This window comes from Manis javanica, chromosome 7 (genome assembly GCF_040802235.1).
Source record: "Manis javanica isolate MJ-LG chromosome 7, MJ_LKY, whole genome shotgun sequence".
Lineage (NCBI taxonomy): Eukaryota > Metazoa > Chordata > Mammalia > Pholidota > Manidae > Manis > Manis javanica.
Genome location: NC_133162.1, coordinates 25,671,545 through 25,694,823, shown reverse-complemented (window position 1 = coordinate 25,694,823; position 23,279 = coordinate 25,671,545). Strand labels below are relative to the sequence as shown.

General features: G+C 37.6%; 1 protein-coding gene across 7 annotated transcripts in view; it reads left to right on the top strand.

Moving 5' to 3' along the window:
* Positions 1-23,279, top strand: part of GBF1 (golgi brefeldin A resistant guanine nucleotide exchange factor 1) — a 128,829-nt gene that overhangs the window by 1,726 nt on the left and 103,824 nt on the right. For 6 of the 7 annotated variants that reach the window (XM_037001299.2, XM_037001298.2, XM_037001294.2 and 3 more), the window contains exons 2-3: positions 7,845-7,950; positions 9,276-9,342. In XM_037001299.2, coding sequence (XP_036857194.2) covers positions 7,855-7,950; positions 9,276-9,342 — 163 coding nt within the window. In that variant the 5' untranslated portion in view covers positions 7,845-7,854. Of the gene's footprint in view, positions 1-7,844; positions 7,951-9,275; positions 9,343-23,279 lie in introns of those variants that run through there. The other variant, XM_017673945.3, reaches the window with a different exon arrangement.

Here is a 23,279-nt window from a genome sequence, read left to right as displayed (position 1 = left end):
GTGTGTGTGTTGTTTGGGCATAGCATTTATTATTTGTATTTATTGATTTAAAATAAGTGGGATGGAAATGCTACAGGAAACCATTTGCTTTTAACTTGCTGATCTAAGTTGCAGAATTTCTAAAAAGTAATTGAAAGTGGTTAGTGAAATGACATTGTCAGCCCAGAAAATATCCAGGTCTGATGGGCATGCCTTGTTCATCTGGGCATATTGAGTCGATTGAGTCTAAGACTAGACTGTCTATTGTGGCAGTCTAGTCTTTGGGTGGATAGTGTGACCAATCCAGCATCTTTTCATTTAGTCCTGGAGGTGAGTCAGGCATAAAAAGATGTTTTCTCTCTTTACTTAAAAAATTCATACTTCCAGTCCCCACCCCAAATCACAAAATTTGTTCTTTTCTCAAGACTTGTATTTGAGCTGCTTTTTAAAGGTGGCTGTAGACAGTACATTCTAATCTTCACAGTGATGCTCATTGGCACAGTGGGAATTTATATCATAGACACTTCTCATGAGTAGCTGGGCACCAATCCCATTTGAACTTTCAGTTCTCCAAGTTCCACTACTATTTTACTTCTCTGTGTTGCAGAAGGTGTATGACTTCAGTGATAGGATACTGCAACTGGCTAGTGTGGGCAAAAGAGAGGAAAAAGACACAGCTCCTGCTTTTGAGGAGGCTCATATTTATACAGTACTCACTGGAAGGATCATTCTAGTCTTTGTATGCCACTTCTATTGATTGATCACAGTCTGTCCCTGTGGTTCAGTGTGACTAATTAGAGTGATTCTGCTGTTGGGGTAATGGGAGAGTTGAGTTGAAGGGAGAAAGAGGAGGTTCATTTTACCCTCAGGCTGGGAGAGCTGTGTAAATGTAATTGGCAGCTGTTTAGTTTTTATTGTTACTGTTTATCTATATTTTGTTATGTTCAACAGCAGTGTTTTATGAAGTGAAAATATAATAGAACACTGTAGTGATTTGGAACTCCAGTTGTAGTGGAAGTAATCATGGAAATAATGATTTGTTGCCATCATATAAGCCAGGGATTGCAAGCTCAAATGCCTGAGTATCAGGCAAGTAATGCCCATGAGTAAACTGAGCCAGGTGGGAATGTATCAGGATGTAGAAGGACTGTAGTGTACTGGAATATGGGCACAGTGTGACCAGTCTTCCCATTTTTTAGGAGAAACTGGAAATTCAGGTAATTGTACTTTAAATTGTCAACTAGTAAAATTTTCTAAAAACACTTTTGCAGGCAGAATGAAATATATCTGTGGAGTGGATTCTACCCAATGACAGTGGATGATGACCCTGATATACAAGATGGGCAGGCCTTATGAAGCTTCTCTATATATAATCATACAGACTAACTTGTTATCTTTGTCCTTTATGCCAACTGTTACCCTTAGTTGTCACCTTCAGTGCCCTGAGTGGTTAAAAGATGAATGAGAGAGAAAAACTTTGTTCATTTTTCATCTTTGATTTGACAGAAAGGACATCTTTGGACAGCTTGGGACATATCTTAGTGGGTTACCTAGCATATAGTTCTTGGGATAGACTCAGAATCTCCATAGAGGGATGAAGTGGCATGTCAGAGCTGAGGTACACTGGTCACCTGATTGTTGGGTTTGGAAGGATTTTCCAGTTGTGTCCTGTCAGGGCACCAGCATTTTTCCTGGTTTGACTTTCTCTAGCCTCCACCCTTTGAGTAAATTTTTTGAGCCCAGAAAATTATTGACTATTTCGGTGATTCTTGGTCACTCTCGATAAAGCACAGAACTATGGTATGTTCCTTGGCCAGCTCTGTAAACCTTATATACTCTGTATCTTTAGTGCTTCTCTGCAATCTCAAGAGATTGAGTTAAGATAAACCTTGGAAGGGTCAGTTGAGGGTTATTCAGTGCTCTAGTACCTTCTGCTCTCTCAGAAAGCCCATCACAGTTTTCTTGGTTTGCACAACTCTGTACTAAACACTAAAGCACCATGAAAAAGAAAAAAACTTGAGCCATTGCCTTTGGAGAGTCTAATTTCTCATTGGGTAAGGACAACTTTTAAATGCAATTAAGATAAAAACCTTAAACAATGGTGTGCTTTTCATAGAAGAAATGTGAAATACATTTCACAGAAGAAATGTGAACATGCAAATATAGCACATGAAGAGACTTCAGGAAGATAATGTTAAAACAGAATGGGCTGGTGGGTAAATGTGGGTTCTTTTGTCTATAGGGTGGCTTATATCAAAGGTTTGTAACTTCTGGTACAGAAACAAATATGGGATGCGGAAAGATTTGCTTGCCTGATGTAGAGTCCTTGTCTTCTATGATATCATTGCTCTCACAGGAGCTGGATGTGAGCTGCACCACTGCTGAAGTATTAGTCTTTATATTCGTTCATTCATCTATTCATTCAGTATTTATTTATCCTTTTTCTTACTATGTGTCAGGCATTGGGGATAAACAGGTAAATAAATCATGGTCTTTTCCTGAGATTCTCATAGACTCATGGGAGAGACAGTTTAAATAATGATGTGTTTAAATAGAACTATGTACAGTGTTATGTGGTGACAAAAAAGGAGTACTAATATCCTCTGAGGGTGTGAGTTAGCTAGGTAAGACCTCATGAGCAGGCATATCATAATAGCTGACATTTTTTTTTGTATTACTATCCCTGGGTACCGTGCTTTGCAGGCATCTTATTTAGGCCCATCAACAAACCATTGAGAAGGTACTGTCTCCATTTTGCAATGGAGAACTGTAAACTGGGGGTCGGAGAGACCAAGAAACTTGGCTAAGATCATGTAGTAGTAACAGTCAGGACTGGAACTCAGGTCTGTCTTGCCTCTGAAGCTTGTTTTTTTAACCATTGTGGTATTCTGACTGACTCAGTGACTTTTGGTTGGAATGAGTAAGGTTTTACTGCTGACAAGAGTGGGGAAAAAATGTTCAAAATGGAAGGGGAACAATATGTACAGTGACAGACAGCAAAGACCATGATTTTAAAAAGAAGGAACTTTTGATGGTCTATTTTACACATACAAAGAACTTATACAGCATATATGGAGCATCAGTGTCCCCCACCCAGTTTAAAAAACAGAACACCACCAACACTGAGGCCATGTATACCCTTCCGTGTTAGTCGTATCCCCTTAGCCCCACATCTACCTCCAGCTGCTATCCTGAATTTTTTGTGAGTTTCCCTAGGGTATAGTTTTAGCAGTGGATTTGATGAGATTTATGATTTGAAGTTATTCAGCTTTGCAAGATAATGCCAAATTGTTTTCCACATGAGTCATATCAGTTAACATACTCACCAGCCACTTGGTCTGCATTTTCATCCACTCTTAGCATCATCAGATTAAAAAGTTTGTGCCATTTTGGGGATGTAAAATTGTATCTCATAATTTTATTTTGTAATTTTCTTGATTATTAATGAAACTAATTATCTTTTCATATATTTATTTGTTGTTTGTATTTTCTTACTCTGTGAAGCCTATTCATGTCTTGTCAATTTGGGGGAGGATTTGTCTATTCTTACAGTTTTGTATAAGTTATTTTTTATTATACATATTGCTTCTTTTTTTTTTTATTTTGGTATCATTAATCTACAATTACATGAAGGACATTATGTTTACTAGGCCCCCCCTTCACCAAGTTCCCCCCACATCCCCGTTCACAGTCACTGTCCATCAACATAGTAAGATGCTGTAAAATCACTACTTGTCTTCTCTGTGTTACACAGCCCTCCCTGTGCCCCCCCAACACTATACATGCTAATCGTAATGCCCCCTTTCTTTTCTACATATTGCTTCTTTATTAGTTAAATGTGTTACAGATTTTTTCTCCCAGTTTGTGACTTATCTTTTCCCTTTTTTAAATTGTGTCTTTTGAACAAATGTCCTTAATTTTAACATGGCTTAATTTACCAATTTTTTTTATGGGTTGTACTTTTTGTTCCCTGTTTAGGTGCTTCTCCCTTATGCTGAGATTATAAACATGTTCTCATAGATTATCTTCTAAAGGTTTTCAAGTTTTGCTTTTCCACATTTAAGTCTTTAATTCACTTGAAATAGAATTTTTTGGATTCTATGAAGTGAGCATCCAATTATTGTTTCTATTTCTCCTGATTTTTTTTATATCTAGAAGAGTTGCCAGTTAATATAGTGATTCATTCCTCTTTAGATCTCCTTGGGGTGAGTAACAGGGATGTTGTAAAGCACCAGGGGAATGCTATAGACCCAGCTTTAAACAGACAGTGCTTTCAAAGGTTATATTTGACTCAAGAGACTCTGGGCCAGTGGCTTATCTGGCTGGGGATGTTGGTGTGTATTTGGTTGTTCCTTCTCAAGTTATTTCTGATACAACACAAACCTTTAAGTTCTTTTCTCCTACATTTATATGAGGTTTCTGCAGGCCTTAGTGACCTTGCGACAAGGTGTTCGAGGCCATTGGCTATCAGGCAGCAGGTGGTTCATCAGAGCATCCAATTTGAAGCTGAAAGACAAATTCTACTGGGCGATTCCCTGGGTGAGGAGACAAATACTCAGAGGCCTGGTAGGAGATTAGGCAATTCTCCATAGTCCTTGAAAATAATTCATCTTCATTCTCTAGGTGTTTCTTTTTTGCTAAGAAGCTTAAGATAATGATTTTTTTGCTTAGATTTTTTTCTGCCTTAGGAAGTTGTTAGTGTTCAGTGCCTAATGAATTTTGAGCAAATTTTAGGTAGATTACTTCAGTTGGAATCCCAGTTAAAAATTTATTTCCTTCAGGAAGCCTTCCAAATAGCATGAGGATCCTATTAGATCTCAGTTAGTCCCGTTGGCACTTTTGTTTGCAGTTTGTAGTGTGGTGGTGGTGGTGGTGGCAGAATCCACTCTTGGTTGCTATACTATTCTCAGTATGGGTGTTTTCTATCATTCCTTTAGCTCTTTGAAAGAGAAATTAAATATTCTTATTTTATAGATCCCCCTTTCAAGCCCCTCCACAAATATTTTTACAATGATAGATATTCAGCGTATATATTGAATAATAACTACATATTGAAGGCCCTCCATGATATGTCCCCATTTGCCTTTCTAGCTTTACTACTTTCCTAGGAATAATGTTCCAGCCAGTCTGGAATAAGCACGATCCCCTAAATGGGTACTAAATATTCCCGCTGTATAAGCCTTCTCTCTTGCTGTTCTCTCAATATTTTTGACTTTTTGAGTCCCGTCTTTCTGTTGCCTTTCCAGAGCCCTCTGCCAGAAATAATTTTCTTTGTTTCCCTACTGTGACACTATGTATCACTCATGTATTGAAGATATACATTGGTTTGTGTGTAAATGTATGTATTTTATCTAATCTACTAAACTATAAATTCGTATGGGTGGATAGGGACAATTCTGTATGACCATGCTTAGCATTTTGCTTAGCAAGTGCTAAGTAATATCTGATTGACTGAAGTAAAAGTTAGTTAATTAACTTTGATTCTTGCTGTTAATCGTTTACACATGGAATAGTATAACCACTTTTCTAAAGAGTCTATTCATTTTTTAAGAGTCAGTTAATTAAAATTTAAAAATAGGTAATAAGTAATGTATCTATGTAACAAAATTCAAAAGGTACAAAAGAATATGAAAAGTAAGTCTTCCTCTGCATCCTTGCTCCCCAATTCCTTTCTTTGGAGGTAGCATCTGTTAACAATTTCTTAAAAATCCTTCCAGAGATTGGAGCATATTCATCTTGCCTAAATAAATTAAGGAAGGCAAGATACGAGAGATTATTGTGATATTGTGATACTTTTCTCTTCTGATACTTTAAATTATTTTTGAATTTTCTTCTTCTCTTGATTCCCCACCTCCTTATCATTGTGTATGTTCTCATCATTGAATCTCAGGAGAGAACATTATGCACCCAGGGTATTTGGAAAGCAAATAGTCTTCTGAGACTAAGTATTGTGTAGGGTTCTCTTGTGGATTAGGGGAGGTGTTATGGGCCTGGACAAAATTGCTACCAGTTCTTTATTGTAGTGGTTTTCATACTTCTCATTTTCTGAAGGCAAAATATGCAAATGGAACTACTTGCAGGTTGCATTATTTTTCCCCTCTATGTCTTGGGCTCAGTTTTCTTTTAGATCTTACTAAACTCTATAAATTTCATAGAGTTACATTTCATTGCACCATTATAAATTTTTAATTATATTTATGGTATAGTAATACATTCTCCTAAAAAATTTAAACATTATAGGTAAGGCTAAAGTATCCTCTGTTTATACCCCAATATCACAGTACTTTCTTTAGAGATATAGTTATTGAGTGTGTAGTACATATGCCCAGACCTTTTATTCTGTGTGTATATATCTATATATATCTGTACAAAATACATTAAGTACACTTAACAACATGGATGACTTACAGTGTTTCAAAGGAATAGGGCAAATTGCAGAAGTATACATACAATATGTTATATAAGGTATAAAATATGCAAAATAATACTATATATTGTTTAGAGATACATATTATAAATGAAGTGAAAGTAGAAAGCAAATAGAAGTTTAACAAACATCAAACTTTAGAATAGTAGGACCTATGGATGAAAGAGAGGAGGATATGATTAGGAAGGACACACAGACTTCAGTCGTACTATTCTTAATCTGGATATTTGCTGTTATATTACTCTTTATATCTTTCTGTGTGTTAAATATTGCATATTTTTAAAAACAAAAATTTAATATTTTGTGTGGGTTGGGTTGGTTGATTTTTACATAAATGCTAACATACAGTCATATACTACAATTGTTTTATTTTTTTTCATTCCACAATATGTCTGAGAGCTCTTTACATGTCTTACTTGCTTTTTATCCTTAGCACTCTGAAAGATGCTTTATACATAATAGGTGCTTAATAAGTAAATAAGTCTGGAATTCCTCCTTCTCTTATCCTGATAGCTTTCTGTTTTAACTTTCCTTGAGCTTGATCTAAATGTTTGTCTAGTGTATGTCTCCCCTACTCCCCACTTTTTTCTCTTCTTTTTAAAATTTTGTCTTTCTGAGAAGGGTTTCTAAATAATGGAAACTGGTAAGGTTGGTTTTATATGCTCCTAGGATTTCTTCTATGCCAAGAACAAATTCTGTTTTTTCATGTTTTCACCTGGGGAGAGAATTAAATATCTTTTCTAGGTGGTGTTCTAGGCAGCAAAGAAAATCCTGTTGTAGTTCAGTGGGGGGCACTTAATATTTTTAAATGGTATTTCAGCTTCACTTCAGAGATTCATATAGAAGCAACTTAAAAAAGAGTCTTTCTTTCAGTCTCCTTATTAGAGATTCCAGGCTGTAAACAAGTGAACTTAACTCTTCAGAACTATTCAAAGGTTGTATCACTGCCACTGTCCAGTTTTCTAGAGCTGGCTTGGCAGAATGGATGCAGTCTAAGTTGACATTGTAACTGTGGTTCCAAACCAAGGCTGTTTTTTCTAACAGCCTTCATTCTTTTGTTTTAACTTGAACCTCCATTATTACTTTACTGAGTGAATAAAGAAGAACAAAGCGAAGATCTGAAATGTGTCTTTAAAAACTATAACACATGTATCTGCATCTAAGGCCTCTTGGGAGAGATTTTTGTTTTATGACAATTGACATGCCTTTGAGAAATTTCTGGATTGATGATTTTTGAGTTTTATCTTGAACTTCTTCATAAGAGCCAGGTAGTTGGATTCATAACATGAGATGGACTTTATCTCACACTAATATTACAGGTGGGAAATCTTCGTACTGAAAAGTTAAATCATAATTCTAACCTTATCAGATACTAATTTAAGCATGGATATATGAGTAACCAAATATTAACTAGCTTTTCTCTTAACTGTTTTGGTAGGTTTGCCAGGATGGTGGATAAGAATATTTACATCATTCAAGGGGAGATTAACATTGTGGTTGGGGCCATCAAACGAAATGCCCGATGGAGCACACATACTCCACTGGTAAGTGAGGAATAGACAGATAGCTTTGTCACTGGGTTGTAGGGGATCTGATGTGTACTTAAAATAGTAAATCCATTTCCCAGTAATACTGAGAATAGCAGGAATTCAGAATTTCTCTTGGTATCAAGTACTCTTCTGTTTTATTCCAAGTAGCATCAAACTTACAGGCTGTCTTTTTTACTCTGGGGCCCAAAAGATGGTACCATTCTTTTAGCTATTTTTGTAAACAACTTAGTCTAGTGCTTGGTACCTCTTTAATATGCCTAAAAATGTACAGAAAGATTGTTTATCTGCTAATTCCCTAGGGCTATAATTAGCTATCAAATACATTTAAATCAGTTTAGTTATTGGTACATGAGGTATGATTTGGTGATAATATTCCTTGGGAGTTTGGCAAACTACCGTATGTAGAACAGGCCATATCTTGCCAAGCAGATGAATAAAAAATTAACCTGTTACAAAGCTGACTTTCTTTGTTACATGTGTATGTTCAAGGATATCTTTTGTTCAGTTATACAAGATAATCTTTGGCACAACTGTAAAAAAAAGTTTAGACATTTCTAGCTTAGTGAATATATAGTGTGTTCGGAACTTTTCACATTCATTTATGAAAATGAATTGTTTTACAAGTGAGAGTGGAGTCAGGGTTGTCTTTGAATATGTGTAATTATGTAATAAGTATGAAGGAGAAGATAGAATAATACACATCTTAGTCTGTTTAGAATGCTATAACAAAATACTATGGATTGGGTAACTTACAAACAGCAGAAGTTTATTTCTCACAGTTCTGGAGGCTTGACGTCTGAGATCACTGTGCCAGCATGGTTGGTTGAGGGCCCTCTTCTGATCTCAGACTTCTCATTGTGGAAGGGGTGAAGGAGCTCTCTTGAGCCTCGTTTTTAAGGGCATTAGTTCCATTCATGAGGGCTCTATCCTCATGGCTTAGTAATCCACCTTCTAAAGGCTCTGTATCCAATACTATCACATTGGGTTTTAGGATTTCAACATCTAAGTTTTGAGGAGACACAGATATTCAGACCATAGCACATACAAAGGACCTGGCAATCTGTGGTAGCTTGAGTGCTGTGGTCATGGTGTAGATTAGTACTTCAGGATTTACTATTTTAGGTAAGCTCAGAGTACCTCTATGAAATAGAGATGAGGAAACTGAAGAAATGAACCATGGCCAACTTTCTCTTCCTCAGAAGGAAAACTTACTGGGTTTTCTGGTTGGATTCAGAAAAAGAGCCCTGTTTACCTATCCTTTATCTCCTTTTTCCTTTTTGTCCAATAATGAATTTATTTTTTAAATGTATGTGTTACAGGATGAAGAACGAGATCCTCTGCTGCATAGTTTCAGTCATCTAAAGGAGGTTTTAAACAGTATAACAGGTAACTCCCCACATCTAGGTAGGATTACTTATCCTGGTTTAAAAAAATGTGATTTATTGCAGGGATGGACAAACTTTTTCTGTAAAGGATGATATAGTATGTATTTTAGGCTTTGTGGGCCATAGCAACTGTGCAACTACTCAACTCTGCCACTGAAGCTTGAAAGCAGACATAGGTATTACTTAAATGTATGATCAATATAAAAAAAGTATAAGCCAGGTTTGGTTCACTGGTGTACTTTGTCCCTCATTTACTACATTGCTGAACCTTATCCTAGAATTCCTAGTAGGGTGTCCTGCTTTAGTGGAGAAACAGTGTTAATACATTAAAAGCTTCCTTCATTGTTTGAATTATAAGTAAGTTATTTTGGGTTATTCTATTATTACTATTTTTTCACTACTTTCTTTACCTCATATGCCACAAGATAGGAAATTGGTGACACAAGTGAAGTTTTCAAGTACTTGCAACAAAACCCTTCTCTTATAGAAAGTTGTTGTTTTTAGGGCCTTAGCTTTATGTAAGTCGATCTTTCAGTCTTCATGTGTTCCCAGAATCTTTTGACCCTTTTTCACTATTTTCCTATCATAATGACCTTATATATTATTCATATGTTTAGAGTTTTCAAAGCCACTTTCATGTTTATTATGTTATTGAACTTTATACAACCTTGTGAGGGAGGTGTGGCAGACATACAGACTGAAAGGGAAATCCTCAGAGTTGTGTTCTTCTGTTGACTGTAAAGGGCTTTTGCAATGTATATCCCTGGAATGGTTTCAACTAGTAGCATATCTAAGACCATAATTGAAATACTTTTTAGGCGTCTTCAAATTAAATAAACAGTAAACAAATAAATTTCCTCCTTTCATGAGAAATGTAGAAGAATATCTGCAGAAAAATTCCTTTTTACTCTCCTAAACATGGGCTGAAGTTATCTAAAGGTTCCCTACATATTTTTTTAAAGGACAATGTCACTGAATTGAAAAGCATTGGAAATGTTAACCAAGAAGGATCAACTATACAGCTCCAAAAAGGAGGTGGTCGTTAGCTGGTTAGCAGGGCTAATGCTGCAGCTGAGTGACATGTTCTCATTTTATGGCCTGTACTGTAAGTGATTTGGCTGTTTTAGAAAGTTGGCTGCTTGCATAGGCTTTTTTTTTTCTTTCTTTTCACTTTACAGATAAAGCTAACATATCCAAATTAGAAAGGAAACATGTAGTGAGTAGATATTTACAACTCTTTTTGGTGGGCCAAAGTTTGGAGTACTATCTTCCTAAGAGATAGTAAGAAAATTAGACAAGTTAATATATTTGGGAACATTTGCAGACATTTTATACACAGCAAGGGATTGTTATAAGTGGTTGGGAATACTCTAAAATGGCTGAGATCAGACTGGAGTAGCCTTGTAGGCCTTTCGGGTACTCTACAGATCTTGAGTTGCTGAAGTAGTACTGCTATCCCACACCTGACATTTCTCCATTCTGACATATCCCAAGACTTCAGCTCAGAGACCGTGTCTGTGGTGAGTGGGTGCAATCTAGGACTTGAAATCTCTAGACCATTTAAGAGCAACCAAGTTGAGTCTGCTGCTTAATTTTCCTACATCCTGGGATGAGGAATCCAGATTATCTGCTGCTTGAAACTAATAAAGCCAGAATGTGCTGAGGAGCCAGTTCTGTCAGTGGTACTATGAGCATAGCTGGGAGTTGCCAAGCTTTCCCCTGGAGCGAGGAATAAGGTGGTAGTATTTCCCAGGTTCTAACGGCTATAGCAGATGTTGAAATGGTGCCTCTTAAGGTTGCCCCATTGTTCTTGGGTTTTAACATATTACCTTCCTGAAAAAAATGACAGAGTGGACACAAAATAGAGCATTCCATGGTGTTCTGGTTGGTTCTGACCTCCCCAACCACATACACAGTGCTGGCTTCCAGGAGCAGGTTTATGGATCAGCTGCCCCTGTGGTCCTGGACTCTGCAATCCATGACCAATTTCTTGTTTCTTTTACTGGAACAGATTTTTCTGATTGGCAGTGTCAGGAGGACTGCTTTCTTGGAAGCCTGTTAATGATAGGAGGCTGGGAAAAGATTTTGAACTTGGGAAGAGAAACTGAAGGGACTGCTTGTGCTATGTGATTGGGAATGGTGTACTACCTAGATTGGAGGAGGTATGGCAGAAATTGTAGGACTTTCATTTAGTTTAACTCATGAAACTGACTTGGGCTTGGTCTCTTTTTTTTTTTGTAAAATACACATAGCATAATACTTATCATTTTAACTATTGATAAGTGTATCATTCAATGGCATTAATTACATTCACGAAGTTGTGTAACCATCACCACTATCTATACCCAAATATTTTCCATCATCCCGCAAAAATTCTATACCCACTAAACAATACTGTACTTTTGGTGTCATATCCAAAAAATTGTTGCCAACTCCAGTGTTATGAAACTTCCTCCTATTTTTTTTTTTTGGTAACATTAATATACAATCACATGAGCAACATTGTGGGTACTATATTCCCCCCATTATCAAGTCCCCACCACATACTCCATTACAGTCACTGTCCATTAGCATAGTAAGGTGCTATAGAGTCACTGCTTGTCTTCTCTGTGCTATACTTGGGCTTGATCTCTTTTTACAAAGGCTTTCCATTTGCATTTTTCCAGGCTATCTACTGTCTTGGTTGGTTAAAAATGCCACTGTTGGAAATGAGTGGTTCATTGGACATCGGCAGTACACCAAATGCTTTTTTTCCATTTCTTATAAGCAGATGACGTTTAAATTATAAAAGCATATGTACTCCTCTAGGAGTATTAGCACTGTGAAGGAGATAAGTCTTTTGTCTTTAATAAGGTTGGCTAAGTCCATACCAGTTATTGTCACAGATATATATATCTCCGGACCACATTTGTAGTCAGTGTTTGCCCAAACTGTAAGAGTACTGTGTGCTGTGTAGCATTTAGAGCAATGGAATATTCGAATACAATTCTAGAGAGGGTTGCACATGGAAGATAGAAAGTGCTTCTAAGAGCAAAGTTTGCATATTGATACTTTGGATGAAGTCGTAGCTCATCACCAGTGAGACTTGACTGTTGCCCCTGATTTGGTCCTTAGGTCTCCTTAGTATTCCTTTCAGGAGGTTATTCTTGAAGGAGTTAAAGTAAATGTGTGGCTGCCTGGGAGGGGGCATGGGAAGAGACTACTAATGGATACAGGATTTTTTTTGGGTGATGAAAATGTTCTGGCATCAGGTAGTGGTGATGGTTGTACAACTTTGTGAATATACTGAAAAACATTGTATACTTTAAAAAGGTAAATTTTTATGACATGAATTATATCTTAATTTTTTAAAAAAGCAAATGTAGGCTAGAAAAGTGATGGGATTTGCCATTTCTTTCTCAGGGCTCAGAGCTATGGAGGGAATCCTCTGACCATAGTTGCTACTGTGCTTTGAGCCCATTTCCCAGCAAAGGCAGCATAAGGCCCTATTCAGCCTCCTGGCTGGGTTTGTCCTTTTATGTCTCTCTCATTAACTCAAGAAGCACATGGCTTTTATATTTAAATTTATTCAAGCTGTAATCTTTGACATTTGAGTTAGCTTTTAGTACAGTTTTGCATTTATAGTAATATATATTATGTATTTTCTCTATCCCTAAAGAATCCGTTTTAATCTTTTCCGGATGCAAATTTCAGGCTGTCTTGTCCCATCTCCCATCTCTTGCTCTCTTTCCCCTCCCCCCATAGAGTGTGTTTGATCAGGTGTGGCAGGAATATCCACTGTCAAGCTGCGCCCTTTATATTAGTCAATATTATCCTTCTTCCCCCTCCCTGTCTGTCTGCCCCTTTGGGCTTTCCCAGTTGATTTATAATTTTGGAATTCTCATTGGAGTCTGTAATACAGTTTGTTCATTATTTAACCAAAACCTGTTTAATGAGCAGAGAGAAGCAATGTAAATGTTAGGCATGTTGCAGTGATGTACCTTTGTGCTTCTCAAAGCGGGTGGGTAGTTAACTCTGTGCTGACTGCAGGGCTGGGGTATTCTGGTCTTCGGGGCAGAAGGACCACTTACTCTCCCTCACATCTGCCCACTCCCTACTCCAAAGTCACGTTTCCTTTATCCTTCTAGAGACCTTGTGGGGGCTCTTTGCTTATTGGAGTTATTGTCAATCTCACACTTAGACCCGTTGATAATATCTGTGGCATGGGATAGGAAATGTGAAATACCAGGAATGAAATACCAGGAATGGCATGAAAGGAAAAGTGAAATACCAGGAAACTTATACTGCTTTTGGTTTTATGTTTTAAAAGAGTAGACAGTTTAGAAGAATCCTTCTAGCCGACAAGGTCTGTGGTCTTTAATCTCTTTGTTTCAGACTAGACAAGTCCTTGCAAGCCTTAGTACACTTCATCTAGTATAACTTCATGGAAAGTTGTGAATTGTGGTCTATTGCTATAGTCATTTGCCTGTAGATTTAGGCTGCCTTTGTTCTTGGTCTTTACACTTAAATCACTATAAAGATACTCTTTTCCAGAAAATTTTGGTTTAGAGCAGAGAGGGTGGAACAGTCTAAAAGTATCACAACTAAAATCTTCTCATTAGGGATCACCTCTTTATGACTTTAAAACATTCAGAGCCAGGGCTTGAGGAGGACTTCTTAGTGGTGTGTTTTGGGGTGGAGGAGGTGAGATATGTAGTGGTGGTGGGGTTTGCTTTTGGAGATTTAACTCCAGGCCTTTTTAATTCTGAGGACCTGTGAGGACTGTAGATATTTAGCATAAGACTAAGGTGGTCTTGAGGCTCATTTTAAGCACCTTTTTAAACTGTGGAACTGTTCTAGCTTCTTTGACCTTTTCTTTCTGGGATTCACCAAGATTTGGATTCCTTCTGGGTCTGGCTTATTGAATCGCTTCTAACCAATACTTTTTGGTTAGAGTATCGGTTATGTGGTTGGCATTTTGCTTAGTTACTTAGGCATCAGGTCTCTAATAGTAAATAAATAGCCAGGCTTCCTGTCCTTATAACTACTGGTTTTGTAAGACTAGTGACTCTAGCTGACCATTCCAAAGCTAGTAACTTTTGTTGCCTCCACTCTGTGCCATATGGTTCCCTATCAGGCATGGAATGGATGATAGTAAATGAAAGTAATCTATTGCCATCTTTTTTTTTTTTTAAGGTATCACTGATATACACTCTTACGAAGGTTTCACATGAGAAACATTGTGGTTACTATGTTCACCCATATTATCAAGTCCCCCCCCATACCCCATTGAAGTCACTGTCCATAGCATAGTAAGATGCCATCTTTTCTTATTCCTACCCTTTCTCTTGCCAACCACCAAGCCAAAGAAATTAATTTAAAAATTATAGTTTCAACATTTGCTTATTTGGCTTTCTTATGTAAAGCTGGTCTGGCTAGAGTTAGATATTCCCAAAGACGTTGATGGGTTACCTAGAGTAATGCTGAGGGATAGGGTATTTACTCACTGAGCTTACCTGGACAGCAAGATACGGTATGCTTGAGTTTAAGAGGGAAAAGCAGGTGCCTAGAGAAAGTGTATGTATCAAGAATTTATTTAAATATAGTTAATGCTGGACAAACACACCTGTAAGGTACTGTCTGTCTCAAGCTTTGTGAATTAATAAGAGTCTGAGCTAGGAGGTTTGAATCCATATTATCTCTAGGGGTTTGCGAGAACATTTAAACAGAGTCTGGAAGCCAACATGGGAGGAATTTTGATTTAACACCTGTCTGGCCCAGGCCTCTTAGATACAGCTTTCTGTGTAGAAGTGAAGCTATTCAAGGATGCCTTGTACCTCGTTTAATCTGTTTCAGTTAGAACATGGAAAGGGTAGAGAAAAGAGATTTTGGTAGTCTCTCTCAGAAAAAAGATAGAGTAAAGGTACATTATTTGAAAAAAATTTGCTAGAGTTACCATTTCCCCTACTGATAGAATGTATACTTTATTTTTTCTATAGGAGCATGTAGTTTGGAGAATAGTAAAGTAAGCAATATATCATTACTAATCAGCATGAGAAGAACATTGAATGAATGAGTCATTAGCTTTGTCCCACTTGGAACTGAGCTTGTGAATTGTTCAAGGTCTGACTAAGAGGAAACTGAAAGAACCAAGTATGGTAAAATTTGGCAACAAATTCATATAATGGGCTGAGTGTTGGAAGAGGCAAAGTTGGGCATACTTATATAAGTATCCACTTCTTGTGCCCTTTTTGACTTTGTTGTTCTATAATAAAATATAAGACTACATTAGTTTGAAGATTGTTGAGCAACACATTAGGATGTGACCTGAATTTTAGTCAGACCGACTTTGGCATCTTAGAATCCTGGTAGTGTGAGTGGCCTCAAGTTTGTGGGCATTTCAGCACAATTAGAGAAAATAAAAGTACTGTGGTTCTTTTTTTCCCCCAGGGAATATTCATATTCCTATCAGTAAGGTGGCTCCCAAGAGGCCTGTATTTTTATTACTTTGTTGTTTCTTTTTACTGGGGCCTTCCACAAATGATCTGAACTCTCTTCCCTTTACACTTAAACCAAGTAGTTCTTCCAAACATTTGCTTGTCCTTGAGACTAGAAAATGAAGACTTTCTGGAGAAGAATCAGCTCTGTATTGTCTGGCTTCTTAGGGGTCCATCTCTCCTTAATATTCAGCTACACTTAGCATCAGAGCTGGTCTGCTGGCACACTGTCTGTTACATGTATCTGTGAAAGTGGGTCATGTAAAAAAGGGCATTCTTAATAGCTTAGTTCTCAAAAGCAGAGGCAAAGGAACCTTTTGTTTCTAATAGAGGTCAGGGAACAGTGGGACAGTGTGGTCTATGGTGGGTGTCAAAGTTGCTGGTTTGCTGTCATTGCTATTGTCCTCTTTAGCACAGCCACCTCTTGAGGCCTGAAATTTCTCTCTGGGTATGTGCCTAACTTGCCATGACAGCAGTTAGATGAGTAAAAAGAGGGAAATCCAGCTGCTGCTTTGTTTTTAACAAGGAGGCAGAGTCCCTTCTTTTCCACCCACTCAAACTCAGGGCAAGCGCCAAGAGGGTTTCAGAAAGAGCCAAATGGTTGAAATTCAAAGTGCAGTTTTGAGTAGGAGAGTTACTTCTCTCAGCCTGGCCCCCTCTAACCAACTCTCTATGTTTAATTGGTCACCCCAGTTTCTAAAGTGATACTGGATATGTTTATGGAAAGAGTGAGTACATTTGTCTTTACTGGCACCCATTAGAAGAAAGAGCCAGGTATAGAGCAAAATGGAGATTAGATCATTTCATCTCAGATCACTTGATTAAGAAAGGGTGACAGATGGAGAGCAGTGACTACCTTATGCTCTCAGTTTTGCTTCTGGAAACTAGGAGATAAAATGCTCCTTACCAGTTTTGAGGCCTCAGTTTGTTTCCTTTGGTCTTTGGAGACCCTGAAGAACTTAGATGGACAAGCACTCCTGGCTGCTTGTTGGCTAGCCTCTCCTTACATGCCTCCTCTGTAACACCAGCCTTCTGTTACCACTGTTACCACTCTAAGCTGAGTTGTGAAGGGCTGCCACATGTGCATACACCACAACTGACGTTTCCTTGTTCCACGCTTATTGAGCGATTACTTGCCCATTTGTGGAACTCACATTACTGCCTTGGGTTTCTGGCTCAGTGTGAGGTAAGGGCATCCAGGAAGTGACTTGATAGATTGCACATCAGAGGGCAATAAATTGGCATTTGATTTGGTGAAAAGGCAGGGCCAGATGTAGTGTGGGAGCAAGGGTTTTTCTGCAGTCAGCCATGAAGCTTGCTTCCAGGTGTCCTGGAAAGCAGCTTGGGAACTGGAGGCTAAGGGTAGTTGGGAATATTAATTGGGGAGTAAAAGGATCAAAAGGACTTCATTGTTATCTGTGATGGGCTCTGGATTGAGAAAAGCCCTTTAAAAGTAGAGACAAATGAAATTTCCCTGACATTGATAGGAATTTTTCCACTGATTATTCTTCCTTTTCAAGTAAAGTGAGGTATTAATTGGCAGAAAAAAATACAAAACTTGGGAAGTGGTTAACAAGGGGTTGCAGAATAAGAAAGTTTCATTCCACATGAGCTTTTTCATGAAGGTTCATTCTTCATGAAAGGTTTAGAAAACTGGCTCCAAATTGATGATAAAGTGAGAGCTTTATTATGACTGTCCTACTGTGGGCTAGACTTGGTAGCTTTCAGACTGCTCGTTTTATTCCATTAGTGGATTGTGATATCATTTTAAAGGGTCACACAGCATTTTCTCCTCAATTTTTTATTAAGGAAACTTGCAAACATACCAAAATTTGAAATAATACTACAATGACAACCCATACTCCACACTTAGAATAAAAATTGTTAATGTTTACCATATTTGCCTTATCCATATATGTGTGTGTGTGTGTGTGTGTGTGTGTATTCTTCATAAGTCGTTTGAAAATAAGTTGCAGACATACTGACATTTCAGTCTTGAATACTTCAGCATGCATCCTAAATAAGGACATGCTCCTGCATAATTACAATACCATTATCACATCTCAGAAACTTAACAATAATTTATCAGTATTAGCTAATGTCTAGGTCATTAAAAATTTTTTCCAGTTTGTCCCCAAGTAGCTTTCTATTGCTGTACCTAGTTTTATCAACCAAAATCAAAGCAAAATTCTCATTTCATTGGGTAGCTCTCTCTTAAGACTTTAAACTCTAATACACTTTTCTCCACCCTTTTTTTCTCTTGGCATTGACTAATCTTTTGACACTGACTTTTTGAAGAGACCAAGCCATTTATCTTTAGAATATTCTACATTCTGGGTTTGTCTCTGTTCTTGTGGTGTCATTTAACTTGTTATTCTATCTCATATATTTCCTGTATTCTAGAAGTTAGGATTAAAGGCTTAATTCAATTCAGATTAAACATTTTTGGTAAGAATACTTCATAGGTGATATTGTGTACTTTGTATTATATCACCTCAGGAGGCACATACTGTCAGGTTGTCTCACTAGTGGTGCTCTTAAGTTTAATTACTTGTTTCTGGTGGTGACTGCCATACCTCTTCCTTTTAAAACAAACTTATTTTTCTCCTTGAAATAGTAAGTAATCTGTGAGGCAGTAATTTGGCACCTTGTGAATATCCTATTCTTTTAATATCCTTTTACCTAATGATTGTCCACGGATATCTTTTTTGCTAGACTTGTTTATTTCACCTGGGATTGCAGAATGATAATTTTTTAATTCTGTCATTCTTTGTATATTTATTAGCTGGCATACTCTGTAAAGATCAGTTTTCCTTTATAAAGTAGAGGGTGAACCACAGTTTCTCCACAGAAGGCAGGGAAAATACTTAATTCTTTAATTGCCAATTTTCAGAGTAAGGAGTTAGTATTAATAATGACTGCTAATGGTGACATTCCATTAGTGGATTGTGATATCATTGTAAAGGGTCCCCCTCTTTTTTGACAGCTTGTGAACTTTTATTTAGTCAATGTTTTACAGTTAATTATATTTATGATTATTTTTGGTGCTCAAATCATTCAAAATTTGGCCAATGAAAGACCCTTTGTTTCTTTGATGCCCCTTTGAGTACTTCCTTGCTTTCTGGTATAAGCTATAGGAGGGGAAAAAGGAACGGAAGAGAAAGTATCTGTGCATCACACATAATAAGGATAAGTATTGTTGGGAGAAATTTTGTGTCATTTAGAAGTGTGTGTATTCTGGGTTGCAGTGGAAACTTTTTCTTTCTGTAAGGTCATAGTTGAAAAAGTTTGAAAGCTCTGGTAGAGCTTGTGATTTACTTGTGGTTTGAATTTGTTTCTCTGCAAAATTTCTTGGGCAAGGAGTCAAAGAGGGTGTTGAGTTCTTGGCATTCTGTGAAGGACTCTGTAAAGTACCTTAGCCCCTTTGACCTTTGGGAACCAGTGGATTATTAAATCTCTATCAAGTTTGGTTTCAGTAAAGCAGTTTTATCTATCTGTCTGTTTATCTATCATCTATTATTTATTTAAAGATCTACTATTACATATTATTTCCTTTTTTTCTCAGCTTTATTGAGATATGACATATGACATTGTATAAGTTTAAGGTGTACAATATGATTTGATACAAATATATTTTTCAAAATGATTACCATAACAAGGTTAGTTAACAAATCCATCACCTCACATAATTACAATTTATGTGTTGTGTGTGATGAGAACATTTAAGATCTACTTTCTTACAGTTTCTCAGCTTTTGCGATTACATAAGGACCGCAGGGGTCATGTCAAAAAGTCTATGGGCCATTAAAAAAATGGGTGGAGGATCTGAACAGACACTTCTTCAAAGAAGAAATTTGGATGGCCAACAGACACATGAAAAGATGTTCCACATCACTAATCATGAGGGAAATGCAAATTAAAACCGCAATGAGATATCACCTCACACCAGTTAGGATGGCCAACATCCAAAAGACATGAAACAACAAATGCTCGGGTGGATGTGGAGAAAGGGGAACCCTCCTACACTGCCGGTGGGAATGTAAATTAGTTCAATCATTGTGGAAAGCAGTATGGAGGTCTCTCAAAAAATTAAAAATAGAAATACCATTAGACCCAGCAATTCCACTCCTAGGAATTTACCCTAAGAATGCAGGAGCCCGGTTTCAAAAAGACTTATGCATCCCTTGGTTTATCGCAGCACTATTTACAATAGCCAAGAAATGGAAGCAACCGAAATGTCCATCAGTACATGAATGAATAAAGAAGATGTGGTACATATACACAATAGAATATCATTCAGCTATAAGAAGAAAACAAATCCTACCATTTGAAACAATATGGATGAAGCTAGAGGTTGTTATGCTCAGTGAAATAAGCAAGGCGCAGAAAGACAAGTACCAAATGATTTCACTCATCTGTGGAGTGTAAGAACAAAGAAAAAACTGAAGGAACAAAACAGCAGCAGAATCACAGAACCCAAGAATGGACTAACAGTTACCAAAGGGAGAGGGACTGGGGAGGATGGGTGGGAAGGGAGGGATAAGGGGAATAAGGGGCGTTGTGATTAGCACACATAATGCAGGGGAGGTGCACGGGAAGGCAGTATAGCACAGAGAAGGCAAGTACATCTTACTACGCTGATGGACAGTGACTGTAATGGGATATGTGGTGGGAACTTGATAATGGGGGGAATCTAGTAACCATAATGTTGCTCATGTAGTTATATATTAATGATACCAAAAATAAAAAAGAATGCAGGATCCCTGATTTGAAAAGACATATGCGTCCCTATATTTATCGCTGCACTGTTTTCAATAGCCAAGGTATAGAAGCAACCTAAGTGTGTCTGCAGTAGATGAATGGGTAAAGAAGATGTGAGACATATACACAATGGAATATTATTCAGCCATAAAAAGAAAAGAAATCCTGTCATTTGCAACAGCATGGATGGAGCTAGAGGGTATTATGTTCAGTGAAATAAGCCAGGCAGAGAAAGACAAGTATAAAATGATTTCAGTCATTTGTGGAGTATAAAAACAAAGCAAAACTAAAGGAACAAAATAGCAACAGACTCACAGACTGAGAAGGGACTAGTGGTTACCAAAGGGAAGGGGGTGGGGAGGGGGGGTGGGGAGGGAGGGAGAAAGGAATTAAGGGTACTATAATTTGCAATCACAATATAAGTAGGTCATGGGGAAGGCAGTACAGCACAGAGATGATGAATAATAACTATAGCATCTTACTATGCTGATAGACAGTGACTGCAATAGGGAGGGTGAGACTTGATAATATGGGTGAATTTTGAAACTACAATGTTGTTCATGTGAAACCTTCATAAGATTGTATATCAGTGATACTTTAATAAAAAATGTCAGTTGGCTGAATAAATTATCATAACTAAAAAGAAAATCTGCTTTCTTAGCAACTTTCAAATATATAATATAGTATTGCTTATTATAGTCACCATGCTGTATACTAGATCCCCTGAACTTGTTCATCTTTTTTCAATTTTGTTATCATTAATCTACAATTACATGAAGAACATTATGTTTACTAGACTCCCCCCTTCACCAACTCCCCCCAACAAACCCCATTACAGTCGCTGTCCATCAGCGTAGTAAGATGCTGTAGAGTCACTCCTTGTCTTCTCTGTGTTCTACAGCCATCCCCGTGCCCCACCCACATTATACATGCTAATCGTAATGTGCCCTTTATTTTTCCCTGCCCTTATGCCTCCCTTCCCACCCATCTTCCCCAGTCCCTTTCCGTTTGGTAACTGTTAGTCCATTCTTGGGTTCTGTGATTCTGCTGCTGTTTTGTTCCTTCAGGTTTTCTTTGTTCTTATACTCCACATACAAGTGAAATCATCTGCTACTTGTCTTTCTCTGCTTGGCTTATTTCGCTGAGCATAATACTCTCTAGCTCCATCCATGTTGTTTCAAATGGTAGGATTTGTTTTCTTCTTATGGCTGAATGATATTCTATTGTGTATATGTACCACATCTTCATTCATCTACTGATGGACACTTAGGTTGCTTCCATTTCTTGGCTATTGTAAATAGTGCTGCAATAAACATAGGGGTGCATCTGTCTTTTTCAAACTGGGCTGCTGCATTTTTAGGGTAAATTCCTAGAAGTGGAATTCCTGGGTCAAGTGGTATTTCTATTTTTAGTTTTTTGAGGAACCTCCATACTGCTTTCCACAATGGTTGAACTAATTTACATTCCCACCAGCAGTGTAGGAGGGTTCCCCTTTCTCCACAACCCTGCCAGCATTTGTTTTTGTTTGTCTTTTGGATGGTGACGATCCTTACTGCTGTGAGGTGATATCTCATTGTAGTTTTAATTTGCATTTCTCTGATGACTAGTGGTGTGGAGCATCTTTTCATGTGTCTGTTGGCCATCTGAATTTCTTCTTTGGAGAACTCTGTTCAGCTCCTCTGCCCATTTTTTAATTGGATTATTTGCATTTTGTTTGTTGAGGTGCATGAGCACTTTATATATTTTGGATGTCAACCCTTTATTGGATCTGTCATTTATGAATATATTCTCCCATACTGTAGGGGACCTTTTTGTTCTGTTGATGGTGTCCTTTGCTGTACAGAAGCTTTTCAGCTTGATATAGTCCCACTTGTTCATTTTTGCTTTTGTTTCCCTTGCCCAGGGAGATATGTTCATGAAGAAGTCGCTCATGTTTATGTCCAAGAGATTTTTGCCTATGTTTTTTTCTAAGAGTTTTATGGTTTCATGACTTACGTTCAGGTCTTTGATCCATTTCAAATTTACTTTTGTGTATGGGGTTAGACGATGATCCAGTTTCATTCTCTTACATGTAGCTGTCCAGTTTTGCCAGCACCATCTGTTGAAGAGACTGTCATTTCTCTGTTGTACATCCACAGCTCCTTTATCGTATATTAATTGACCATATATGTGTGGGTTAGTGTCTGGAGTCTCTATTCTGTTCCACTGGTCTGTGGCTCTGTTCTTGTGCCAGTACCAAGTTGTCTTGACTACTGTGGCTTTGTAGTAGAGCTTGAAGTTGGGGAGTGAGATTCCCCCCCCACTTTATTCTTCCTTCGCAGGATTGCTTTGACTATTCGAAGTCTTTGGTTTTTCCATATGAATTTTTGAACGATTTGTTCCAGTTCGTTGAAGAATGCTGTTGTTAATTTGATAGGGATTGCATCAAATCTGTATATTACTTTGCGCAGGATGGCCATTTTGACAATGTTAACTCTTCCTAGTCAAGAGCATGGGATGAGTTTCCATTTGTTAGTGACCTCTTTAATTTCTCTTAAGAGTATCTTACAGTTTTCAGGGTATAGGTCTTTCACTTCCTTGGTAAGGTTTATTCCTAGGTATTTTATTCTTTTTGATGCTATTGTGAATGGAATTGTCTGCCTGATTTCTTTTTCTATTGGTTCATTATTAGTGTATAGGAAAGCCACAGATTTCTGTGTGT